This window comes from Chamaea fasciata, unplaced genomic scaffold (assembly GCF_029207755.1).
Source record: "Chamaea fasciata isolate MVZ Bird 193981 ecotype frontalis unplaced genomic scaffold, bChaFas1.0.hap1 SCAF_14, whole genome shotgun sequence".
In the NCBI taxonomy this organism is placed as follows: domain Eukaryota; kingdom Metazoa; phylum Chordata; class Aves; order Passeriformes; family Sylviidae; genus Chamaea; species Chamaea fasciata.
The window spans coordinates 16,633,124-16,645,572 of NW_027094099.1; the positions used below are offsets into that span (position 1 = coordinate 16,633,124).

At 44.9% G+C, this 12,449-nt stretch overlaps 1 protein-coding gene across 1 annotated transcript in view; it reads right to left on the minus strand.

Moving 5' to 3' along the window:
* Window positions 1–10,448, minus strand: part of LOC136296984 (protein FAM169B-like) — a 36,175-nt gene extending 25,727 nt beyond the window's left edge. Inside the window, exon 1 of the mRNA XM_066196561.1 lies at window positions 10,388–10,448. Coding sequence (XP_066052658.1) covers window positions 10,388–10,421 — 34 coding nt within the window. The 5' untranslated portion in view covers window positions 10,422–10,448. The remainder of the gene's footprint in view (window positions 1–10,387) is intronic.
* Window positions 10,449–12,449: the final 2,001 nt, after the last annotated feature.

Genomic DNA, 12,449 nt, shown 5'->3' on the forward strand with positions numbered 1-12,449 from the left:
TAAGACTCGAGTTTAGCACAAAGAAAAATATTTGCCATGCTAATAAATACTGTTCATGAGGTGCTGCTTACAAGGTTCCCTCCTGCCACGGTGCAGCCAATGCAACTTAACAGCACAGTCATGTTTTCTCCTCCCTGAACAAAGCAATTAACTTTCTGCTTCATAATATGCTTGATCTCTAAGGTAACAGGGACCACTTGAAGGACGAAATAAGGTCACAGCTTAAATAATGAGGCATTAGAGGAAACTTCTATATCAAGGCAGCTTGGCAGAGAAGTAATCTTTTCCTTTAAAAAATGCTTTTATATTTCCAGTGAACTTTTCTTTCCTGTGCAATGCACTGAAAAGGCCCAAGTGAGTTAGGAGCACATGTTCCGATAAAAGTGTAATCAAAAAATTTCCTGTGAAGAAAACAAAATGTTGAGGGAGGAGAGAGAGTGAGGTTCCTTTAGGAAGAACATGGAACAGAAGTGTCACTTTAGGTACTCTGGAATGGCCTCAGTAAGTCGGTGGTGCTAAGGCTGGCTTTTGTGAACATCCCCTCAAAATGTGCACACACACATGCACATATCACTCACACTGCTCAGCTGCCATAGGCAGGGCAAAAACCACTTGTCTGAATTTCTTTTTATGTTAACTAAGGTGTTTCCCAGTTTCTTCCTAGTATAAAGTGACAAAATAACATTTGCCCTGCTGTGTATGTCCCTTTTGCACTTCTTTTTATACAGGCACAAGAAAAAACCCTCAAAGTCTATCCATAACTATTGCTACGAGGCGTTCAACTAAAGCCCTAATTATTGCTGGCTAGCAGGATGTTATAAAGGTTGCTAAATCAAATGCAAAATAATCTAACTTTGCTTTAGAATAAAAGCACTGCTGTTCTCCCAGGAGTACTTCAGTCTGAGGCCCAGTCAGCATCTTGGGATATCGAAATTACGATGTTCCAAGGACGGCCTTTTGACCTGATTGAAATTACAGGATTTTATTTGAATTTGATCTTTACCTAGCTGCAACAAAAGAGCTCATGGTGGCAGCCACTCTGCCAGACCTTGCCAGCAGCCCCTGTGAGGGGCTCTGTGCACAAAGGGTTACCCGAGGCACAAAAGGGGCCTCCTGCTGCAGCCACAGAGGAGGGACCATAAACCAGGAGAGTAAATTTAGAACAGGACGCCTCCTGCACCAGAGGGATTCCTGACATTGGGGCTGACATCTTAAACAGCCAAAGCTGCTAAACAAGGTCATGGCATCCTCGAGGTGGATGGGACAGCAGCAGTGACAGGGAGGGGGTGACAGACAGGTACCAGCCTTTGTCATCTGCAGGGCACCGGCTTTCAGGGAAAAGGACATGGAAGCTTTGCAATTCCAAGGGGAAAAATTATCTAGAGACAAATAAATGAGAAACCCAACGAGCACATTTCCATTTCAGGCATGCAGAATAAGATTTTAAAGCAAAAACTAGCAGCGCATCTGCTTCTCTCCTTTGTTTCCATGGAGCAGTCTGGGCCACATTCTCAAGCGAGGATGTGCAAGTACATCTCCTCTCACTCTGGTGATCTGTCATCAATTTGCACTAAGAATCTGATTTTTTTTGAAGTGAAAAGCTACAGCTGAAACCCGCTATAAATACCAGCAGGCACTGTCCATACAACTCACTCATCTCTAGGAGATTCTACCCTCCAAAACCTCAGCCTAAAACATTGTTCAACTCTGCCAAAAAGGAATAAACCAAGGCCCCTGTTTCACTCTAGACCCTTAAACTCAGCCTTTTCTACTCCCACTGCTATTCCACCCCTTGTCTCCTTCAGAAGAGAGAACTAAATTTCATGGGGGTTCCATCAAGTGGACAAACATCCTCCTTGAAAGGTAAAAGTCAAACAAATTTTACTTCACTTAGGACCCAAAAAGATCAGTATGTGGGAATCCAGATATATCTCATCAGCACACACATGTTCTGCATCAAGTACTTGAATGCAATCACAACATGGGAGACAATATTCTACCCTAAACTAGAATTAATTTTTATGAATCAGAGACAGACCCCCAGCATTACAGATTCAGCAAGGTCTCGTTCTATCAGTTAAAGTAAGCAGGAAATATTTTTCCGTGGGCAAAAGAATTTATTCTCAGTACAAGAGAAAACACAAGGTGCATACAGAGGTATGTGAAATTCCTTAAGTGAAACTGTTGTAATGTCCAAAGGTAAAGGACACACTTCCATCTAATCAGATATACTGAAGCTTCTTTGCAAAGTTATTTTTGACCATGAAGCCAACACACAATTTACCAAAGAGACATTTCCTAGAACCATGGAATGGTTTGGGTGGAAAGTGACTGAAAAGACCATCTCATTCCAACCCCCTGCCATGGGCAGGGACACCTCCTACTATCCCAGGTTGCTCCAGGCCCTGTCCAACCCAGCCTAGGACATTTCCAGGGATGGGAAACATTTGCTTTCACTGTTAAGAATCTTCTATTCCTGCATTCACTTGTAGCTAATTAATACTGTTCCCTTAAGCCAGCAAAGTTGGTGATGCAGTTTTTTTTCCAGACTAGACACACCACTGGCTTGATTAAGATGCACTGAGATATTGCTGGTCCTTCCAGGAAGCCAGACTTGTTGAAATGCCCATTTCAGAGTAAGGGCATTTAGGATGCAGCCAGATTGTAAAGCAAAATACATCAACCACACCGTAGATGAAGCATGAAGAGTGTTATGTCTGAAGTGAATTAATCATTTATCCTACAACTACTTTTTCATGTTCTACAAACACAGAGAAGGATACTACATGCATCCATTAAGGACTGTATGTTTACAGAAGAGCCATCAGTCACCACAGGACTTGTATCTGGATTTTGTACATTTGAGCAAATTTGTGCATAATTTTACATGTAAAAATATGAAAAATACCTCAGTCAGATTTCTAGTGGTGTAGGAACAAGAGGGATAAAAAGAACATTTCCAATTTTCAAGTTTCATTATTTTTTAATTCAGTTTTGCCACTAATGCTTGCAATAGGAGCACTGGCTTTGTTTATTGGCTTTATTTTCATGCCAATATATTTCACAATAACAACAACAAAAAAAAAACACAACTTCAGCAGGTTTTAAGTGTTTCTGACGATATTCTGAGGGGTTTTGTCCAAGAAGTATTTTTCTTTTTTTTCTTTTTAAACCAAAAACCACTTTGCAATATGAGACAAACATGGTCCAAAAAAAATGACAGCATATCATGTCAATATTTAGGAGGGAGTGTTGTTGCAATTAAACCATGCAACTGAGACTAGAGCTCCTAAGATTTATGCTTAACACAGGTGTGTTTTTGTGGCCCCTAACAAATCACTGCATCTTCTGACTGGTTCCTTATCAGTTAAGTGTATGTCTTATCTACCACTTCAAAAGAGTGTGATGCCTTCCTTATCAGTGCCTCTGAAGCCACTATGTAATAAGACCAAGAAGTCACATAACATAAATTGTTCTCGGTTCTCCATGGACTGTCACTGCCATACTACAGAAGCACACCCAGGACAGTGTCTAGGATTGAATAATGACTATTTTTGCCCTTCTGAACCACGCACACATGACTGAAGTGCTGTCCCTCACCCTCTCACAGGAGCAGGAGCTCTGTGATAAACAGCAGGGCTTCACATCAACCCTTCTCCTTCCCTTCCCATGAGCCTGAACAACTCCAGGCATGTGGTTTTTGTTAGACAACCGTATTTGTCTAACCTTTCAAAGGACGGAAGAGGTCTTTGGCACGCTCCTGGGAGTACACGCAGAACCTGACTCTCACATCCTGAATTTAACCAAGCAAATACATGTAAAAAAACCCAAATTCTGGTGTAAGTGGAACTGCAGTACCACAAGAGCATGTGGGGGCAGCAGGGCCAGCGGGCGAATGCCGAGCTGCGGTATCACAGCAAGGCAGCTCCGCACCACATGCCGCACATCATCCATGAAAACAACGCCCTTCCCACTGCCCTGCTTTCCCCCATGTCTTATGGAACAAGAGCTCTTGGAATATTCAGGATGTAGGCTTCAGGTTCGTATGTTCCAATCCCAAAACTCCATTCATGTATCACTTACTGTTCTATCACAGCTCAAATGGCCAGAAGGGCTTCAGGAGACAAACTAAATAGAAGTTTCTGTCTGTAAATATTCTTCAGCTGTGGAATTAATGACTGAAGGCAGAAGGGAAAAAATAATCCCAATCCCACTCCCTATCAAGAAACCTGTTTAATTAAATAGATGAGTTAACTATATATGTCATCACTACAAATTTTGTCATTCAAATGGAAGGCAAACCAAATCCTAGGCATGCCAAACACAGGCTGCTATCCCACTAGCCATGCCATTCCCACAAACACAATTCTACTACTGATTTCAGAGAAGAGAAGAAAAAAGCTTTAGGTATACACATTCATGTAGATGAGAAAAAGGAAAACACCTTCAATTTTCACACACTTCCATGACCTCTGAACCATCTGAACCTACTATTTCCAGGTCTATAAAACACGTGTTTTTCATTTCCGAAAACTTAAGGTAATCCAAACTTTTTGAAATGAAAAAAAAAAAAAACAGACGAGGAAATTAAACAATTGATTTAATTATGTAGCTTTTTAAATAAAAATACTTAGCTGAAACCACATGAATTAAAATGTTTTGAAGGCTAGGAAAGCAAGTGCTTATTGAGGGCAATCATGTAATGGTGAGTGCATACTAAAGGGATACTTCCTCCACTCTAACCTGCACTACTCCCATAATCAAAGTTCCAGCAAACAGGTTCCAACTATATCTGTTTTCCCTCAGACGGATCTTTAGCAGCGTTACACTTATAAATATAAAGCCACATCCAACTCATAGTACAAATAAACTAAAATACATCTGTGTAAACAAGCTACCCCTGTCCTACTACACACACAATGCACATCTGGACTGGCATGTTTAGCACAAAGTTTTAACCCACTGTAATTGAAAAAAGCTGAGGTATTACAGCCCAGAAACAGACTTTACAAATAAAAACTGCAGCATACTGTTAAACCATGGAAGTGCTACCAGCTGTAGCTCTGACATATCACAATTCATACTTCTGCACATTTAACTTGGTTTCTCACAAAGCTTAGATGCAAAAAAGAAGGAGGCAGCTTACAGAATAATTCAGGGGAAAATGCAGTGCTGGAGAAAAGGGTGATTCAGGATTGTCATTAATTAAGGCTTTAAGGCTCATGTTCGGGTTTTCCAAGGAAATTCTATCAACTGAGTGGGACTGCTGCTAATACCTCTGAGCTCGTGAACATCAGCATCAAGTTCTTAATAAATACTGGTTTTCTTACAACCAAGAAATAGGCAGAAGTGTTCCTTGGAAAGTCTAACTTTGACTACTGAAGGCTGAGATGTGGATTTTGGAATCATAAAATGGTTCAGGTGGGAAGGGACCTTAAAGATCATCAATTCCCTGCCATGGGCAGGGACACCTTCCACTAGCCCAGGTAGCTCCAAGCCCCATCCAGCCTGGCCTTGGACACCTCCAGGGATGGGGCAGCCACAGCTGCTCTGGCATCAAACTTGTCTTTTCTTGCATATGGAAACAATAAAAATCTAAATTTGTCAACTTAATTATTTGTCTATCCCCTAAACAAAATTAAATACACAAGTTTTCCACAACAACTGGAAGGAGGTGGATTTGAAAGGAAGATGGCAGGAATGATTCTGTGAAGGGCAGCAGATCTTTTATGAAGCACAAGTGTGAATGCAGATAGTGGCAATTCAATCCTTTACAAGGATGGAAGGTAGAAAGGAGGATGCATTGGTCCAAAGTCATCCTGTAACTTGAGGGAAAGGAGGAAAACAATGACTCCCATTGTGATAAATAAGGAATAGTGAAATGGCAGGAAATGATAACTGAGTTTGACAAATGGTCTAGCATGGAGATGAATTCATTTTACGGGGAGAAGCCAGACAGACTGACAGGACACTTTCAGAGAATGGCTGTGTTTGAACAATTAAAAGTTGTTACTGAAACACACACTGTTACAACGTGGCACCAGGGCTAGGATTTACGTACCACATCAAATACATTTCCCCATTACTACCATCATCCAAAGGAAGAGTGAGAAACCTGAAGTCACACCACACACAACCCTGAACATCACCTCATACAAATTACAGCAGTATGTGGCACACCAGGAGTACCTGAAAGCCCTGCTCTGCTATCAGAAAGGACAACACCCCCCAAACAAACAAAGTAGCGATGAAAATATGAGACAACTGTCTGGATTTTCAGAGATACCAGCTTCAAATACCACATCATTTGAGTTGCAAATGCTTTACATCTGACAGGCCTACTGCTCCCACCAGCAGAGAGCATAAGTCTGCCTAAGAAAGCCCAGCAGCCTTTCTCCAAATTACTTGCAAGGACCAATTTGCACAGCCAGAATAATTTCAAAATAAAGCAATTAATTTGAAGGGGAGGTGGGACAGGGGAGTAAAAAAAAGGAAAGAAACAAAACTCAACATCCCTTCCCCCAGTAATTTCCACTTTGCTGAATTTATTACACGGCTGCAAATTAACACATCACCTGCACCAGCTATCACAAAGCTGTCTCAGAACTTGCTTTAATAAACAGCTGCCAGTAGTGGAGGAAATATGTAAACATCGCTCTTGGTTCTCTGTGCCATTGTGTCAGCTATTCTACATGTCTTTGAAGGTGCTCCAAAACCAGCATGGCTCTGTTTTTCCCTTTTTCTCGTTTTGGGAGGAGGAAAAAGCAGAGAAGGAAAGACAGGCTGGCAACAGAGGGCTAACTCTGTGCTTGCTGTGCTCTTGATAGTGAGGCTCAGTGTGCTCAAATGCAGTTTACACAGGCTCTTCTGTAAGGACAAAAGAAACCACTGCTGGTGGTTAAAAATGCAAAAGGTTTTGATTGCAATTGCTTGACAATCAGCCAAAGATATGACTAGAGGGAAAAACACAGCAAGGCAGCTATGACCAGAATGGAAGAAACAAGGAAAAACACATGGCTCGACATCAGAGCAGAAAATTGACTTAGGCTTTGCATAAACGACAGCATACCTCCAAGCCTGCCTTATCCACAGTCTGCCAGCAATGGGAACATGCAGGCTAAAAGCAGAGCCTATTAAAAGGCATAATGTTTCTAAGGGGCATCTGTTACGTACTAATAAGCATTACTTAAAGGACACAGGCCTTAAAATTGCTACCAAACGTGCACTTATCTGAAACTGCTGCAAGGCAGTCGTTACCACAGTGTCACATGACACCATGGGAATCTGAATAACAGAAAATGTTTTTATTTCGTTTGGCTTGAAATCATCACGCGGGAAAAACACGGAGGCACTTTCTGAGATTTAGAAACTGTGCAACTTCACAGGAACGAAACACCAGCAAGAATTACATCAGCGGAGCCATTTGCCATCTGTTGTCAGTAATACTATAAAGCCCAGCCACCAGACAGCAGTTTCAAAGGTTACAAACACAGCGTTTTTAAGCATCCACAGACCTCGGGGTAACTGAGCAGGACACAGTTTCCTCCAGATATGTGCGACCTGAGGGTCTGCCAATCATCCTGCAAAGACAACATGCCAGAGCTGGGAATTGCCAGGGCAGGCGTTTGGAAGTCTCTCAATATGCAACCTTTACACAATGTGGCAAATACATACCAGCCTCATCACGTAGGTTCCTATAACACACTCACAGCCATAATGCCTGCACACCTCCCACTTGCAAATTGAAACCGGCCAGACTTTCTCCTGTGCTGTTTGTTTTCCCAAACTTTCCCTCAGGGGAAGGAGGGTGTACACTGAAATGCTACTACGGAAAGGGACTCTGGTTTGTTTGCTGGGGTTTGGGCTGTAGCTGTCCTTTGAGGGAAGTATTTAGGATTTTGTTTTCCTGATTTCTTTTCTGTCTAGACCATAACTACATATTTATGTTCAAGACAGAAAGGTTTGAACAACTTGCCTTAGCTGTGGCAATGTTATGGCAGCCCCTACCTCTTTTGTACACACAGTCTGAGTAAAATTCTACCTGTTCCATACATGAGATTTTAGTTCCACTCTAGGAGTCTGGTTGTTAATCTGTCTCATCTTAAGAGTTCTGAGAAGCTTTTTTAGATGCAGAGGCCGCATCCCTGATAGTGCCTATACACCACCTGAATTCTGTGCTTCCACCTTCCAGGCTGTTGACCTCCTTCCTATAAACTGATTAGCATGGATTTCACGGAGGGCAGGGAGATTTCCATCTTCCTAGAGAGACAGATGGAAATTTAAGGCTTCATTAATGCAATTGCCAAACTAGATATACAGGCTTCTCATCCACTAACTATTTCTCAGGCTCCAGAGCTGCATAGACATGGTTGCTCACTGTTTCTGTTAGGTGGTTAACACACACAAATCTGACTTTCAAGGCGTTCTATAATCAAAATGAATTTGCAAGAAGGTTGGACTTAAAACAAGAACCTCAAGTTCTAGGTCAACAGCTGGCCTGCTTCTCAACAGCCAGGTTTGTCTGGGACTTGGTAAGGGGCTTAGAAACTTGGAAGTGTAAACAATCTTTCCCTGTGAAAAACAGTTACAAGAACAGCCATCAAGCCCGAGCTGTAGCATCTCAATTACAACACAACACGAACTGAAAAGCAGGATTTTGCACAAGAGCTAATGGCTGACTCTGTTCTTAAAGTGTACTGCGTACTCAACTTGCGCACTGCCAACTGCTCCTTAATTATTTTAAACATAGATCTATGCAATTAAATAACTACACCAAAACTCAGACAACACCTAAAAACAACATCAGCTATCCCAAAAGAGGAAGGGGATGGAAGAACAGCTGTTATAAACATTCAGTCTGAGGGTGATGAAAAAGTCAGGGGAAAATGTAGACATCAACTGAACTGCCCAACACTACAATGCTTCCTTGGACATGAAAACCCGAGGTTCTGTTCATCTAGAGATATTTTATTCAAGAACATCAGTAGAACAGTCTACCCCCCTCCCTAAAAAAAAACCCCAGCATTATTACAAATGTTTTCTTTCCGTAAGTGGTTGATAGGAGGGGGAAAATAGAGCAATCTGACTGCAGTGCATTTAGCCGTGAGCAGCCGGAGGAACTAATGAACAATATCATTATTTTACTGAAGGGGATGAAGTAGGTGCTTTAGATAAATGGCAGCAACTTAAAATGTGTTTCAGAAAATAAATTCACTTTCTATCCATTTACCTGCTAGCGTGACAAATTAAGAAAGAAGAGTATAAAAACAGAGCAGGAGGGAAAGCAGTGCAAAAGTTAACTGAGGTGATGCAATGGGCCCTTATCCAAACAAGTGCGCGAACAGAGATTCTTGGAAGTCCTCCTAGTCAAACACAAACCCAGAACACTGCACATGCCAGACTCCTCTGGAAACCCATGTGCAGAAGATCCGTCCATTCTAAGATCACGTCCCTTACCAAGCACTGGGAGCTTGGCCATTTGGGAACTGACACAATGTTCATTTCAAAGCACTCTAAGTCCACCAGGTACTGAAAGGTTGAGTTCTGCTGGGCAGAGCAGCTCTTCGCCCACTGCCACAAACACCAGCAGATTAACTCCTGCTGAAAGGAGATGAGGGGAGAGTGGCTTTTTCACAGAGAAGTTCATCCTCTATGTCCATGTGCTGCTTCTTCTAGTCACCTCGTCAACAGCAAAGGAAAGCTTTAAAGAATACTTTCTAAAGGATGGGTACGATATAGCATATGTATACGGTAATATATTTGTATGTTATACTTTGTACACTACTCTGCGGTATGCAGAGCGTTTTCGATCTCATCTCAACACCAAAACAGTCCAACTATTTCTGCGTGGTCAAGAACCAAAGTGTTTACTGCTCCTTTTGCCCCTGTTAAAGACTGCTGCTTTTGTTAAACCCTGGTTTTTGCTCAGTTTGGGTAAACAATTGCCAATGGTGCCTTCGAAAACGGGGATTTTTATGCTGTGTTCCCAGTGCTCCTTAATGTCTAAGTACTTGAAATCTACCGAAGTCTAGACTCATCCACCTGCGCCGAGACCGCAAACACACACTGCAAACAGGAGTTCGGGGATCATCCTCTCCCCAGCATCACCTGCCGAACCGCAGCGGGCAGGAACCACCAGGCCGGCTCTCTCTGGGCAGGCTTGGACAGGCCGAACATCCGGAAAAGTCACCTGTACGCTGGGGAATGGGAAAACAAAGCCCGCAGCACCTGCTCCGGGCGGCCCAGCGCGCAGGGCTCGGGCTCCCCGCCTCCCCCAGGCGCTGCCGGGAGCGCGGCCAGGAGGGGCCCGGGCCCGCCGGAGGTTCCCTGGAAAGCCCCGAGCGTCCCGCCGTGTCTCGGCCGCCCCGAGCCGCCTCCTCCCTCTTACCCGCGGCCGCTCTTCCTCCTCCCTCGGCCGCCATCACTTCCTGCGGGGCGGCGCGGGCAGCCCTGAGGGCGGGCGGGCCGGGATGGCGGCTGAGGGGGCAGAGGACGGCGGAAGGCGGGGAGCAGAGGGGCCGAGCCGGGCCCGGGATGGCGGCTGAGGGGGCAGAGGATGGAGGAAGGCGGGGAGCCCTGAGGGGCCGAGCCGGGCCCGGGATGGCGGCTGAGGGGGCAGAGGATGGAGGAAGGCGGGGAGCAGAGGGGCCGAGGCGGGCCCGGGATGGCGGCTGAGGGGGCAGAGGATGGAGGAAGGCGGGGAGCCCTGAGGGGCCGAGACGGGCCCGGGATGGCGGCTGAGGGGGCAGAGGATGGAGGAAGGCGGGGAGCAGAGGGGCCGAGCCGGGCCCGGGATGGCGGCTGAGGGGGCAGAGGACGGCGGAAGGCGGGGAGCAGAGGGGCCGAGGCGGGCCCGGGATGGCGGCTGAGGGGGCAGAGGACGGCGGAAGGCGGGGAGCAGAGGGGCCGAGCCGGGCCCGGGATGGCGGCTGAGGGGGCAGAGGATGGAGGAAGGCGGGGAGCAGAGGGGCCGAGCCGGGCCCGGGATGGCGGCTGGCGGGCAGAGGATGGAGGAAGGCGGGGAGCAGAGGGGCCGAGCCGGGCCCGGGATGGCGGCTGAGGGGGCAGAGGATGGAGGAAGGCGGGGAGCAGCGGGGAGCGCGCCCGGAGAGGCGAGGGGAGGCTGGCTGCGGGCTCGGGGAATGAATGAATGCCCTCGGCCCTCGCCATCGAGGCGCGGCCGTGGCACAGGGCCGGCCCGCGCTGCGTCTGAACTCACAAAACTCCGACAAAAAAAAATCCCAAATTATTTATTTAAAAGGCACAGAACGACAAACCATAAAGCTAGCGCCAGATTGTGTTAACGCGGGTGGCATTACGAGGCTTAGGAGGGGAAAATAAGTACAAAAGTAACAATTTTTATATCGTTCTGCAGTGACCGCTGTTAATCTGGAAGAGGCTTTTGGAGAACGTAGGCAGCTGCCTGCCGTTCAGTACCGCAAACCGTAAAACTGCGGGACAGGGGCTAAAACCAACACGACAGCTGTCAAAAGTAGAATCCAGGAGGTGACTCGGGGCAGCCTTCATACCCCATAGTACTGTCACTCAATTATATTTAAAATAACAGATACAAGTATCAAACTCAGAGAGGTCGAAAGTACGTGGAAATAACAGTACATTTGCAAAGAAAGTCACCTTTGCACTTGGAGCACCCAGGTACACTGCTCTGACCTGGAGACTTGACTCAATAGGGACTCCATTGCCTGTCAGCAGAGCAGCCAAAAAAACCCTGGGTGGAACTGCCATTATGTTTTTCCATTCACCATTTCTATGGATTTTGTTGTAGGAAAGGCCTCATTCCACAGGGAACAGTGAGCTTCACACTGAAATGTTTGTATCCTCTCTTCTTGTGACATCTCTTTCTATCTACATAAAGACCAGCTTCAGTCTTTCCTGAGGACCATTTATTTTTATTAGAATGGAAAAGAAATATGGAGTGTTAGATCCTGAAATTTCTATTTAAAGTCCCGTTATGGTTTAGTGTTAAATAGCATAACAGCTTGATTTCTCCCCCCTCTCATTAAGTGTTGAACAGCTTAGATAAAAATTGGAATATATTAAACACTTCCACTTTGCAGTTTAAAACACTGGTCAGCGCCTGCCAATAACAAGAAATAAAAGAAATATATATAAGTAATAATAAAAGAGATAAAAATTAAAGAGCTGTTTCTAAATGAAGGGCCATATTCTATTCTTCTTGCTGTCTACTAAAAAGCTACTCAAGCAGCATGCTGCCAGCTCTGCGGTGTGGTCAGAATGCATTTGCAGAAAATATGTTTTTCTCTTACTCAGCAGTTCAAACAATTTTTGAAAGTACCAGAAAACTCTGCAGAAAAATATTCAAGGTGATAACCAGGATTTTCATAGTTGAGTTGCTTCCATTTCTTCCCTACCTCAAGATGAGTGCTGTGCCAATCACACCCGTGTGCAGCAAGAAGAAAAACAACCAG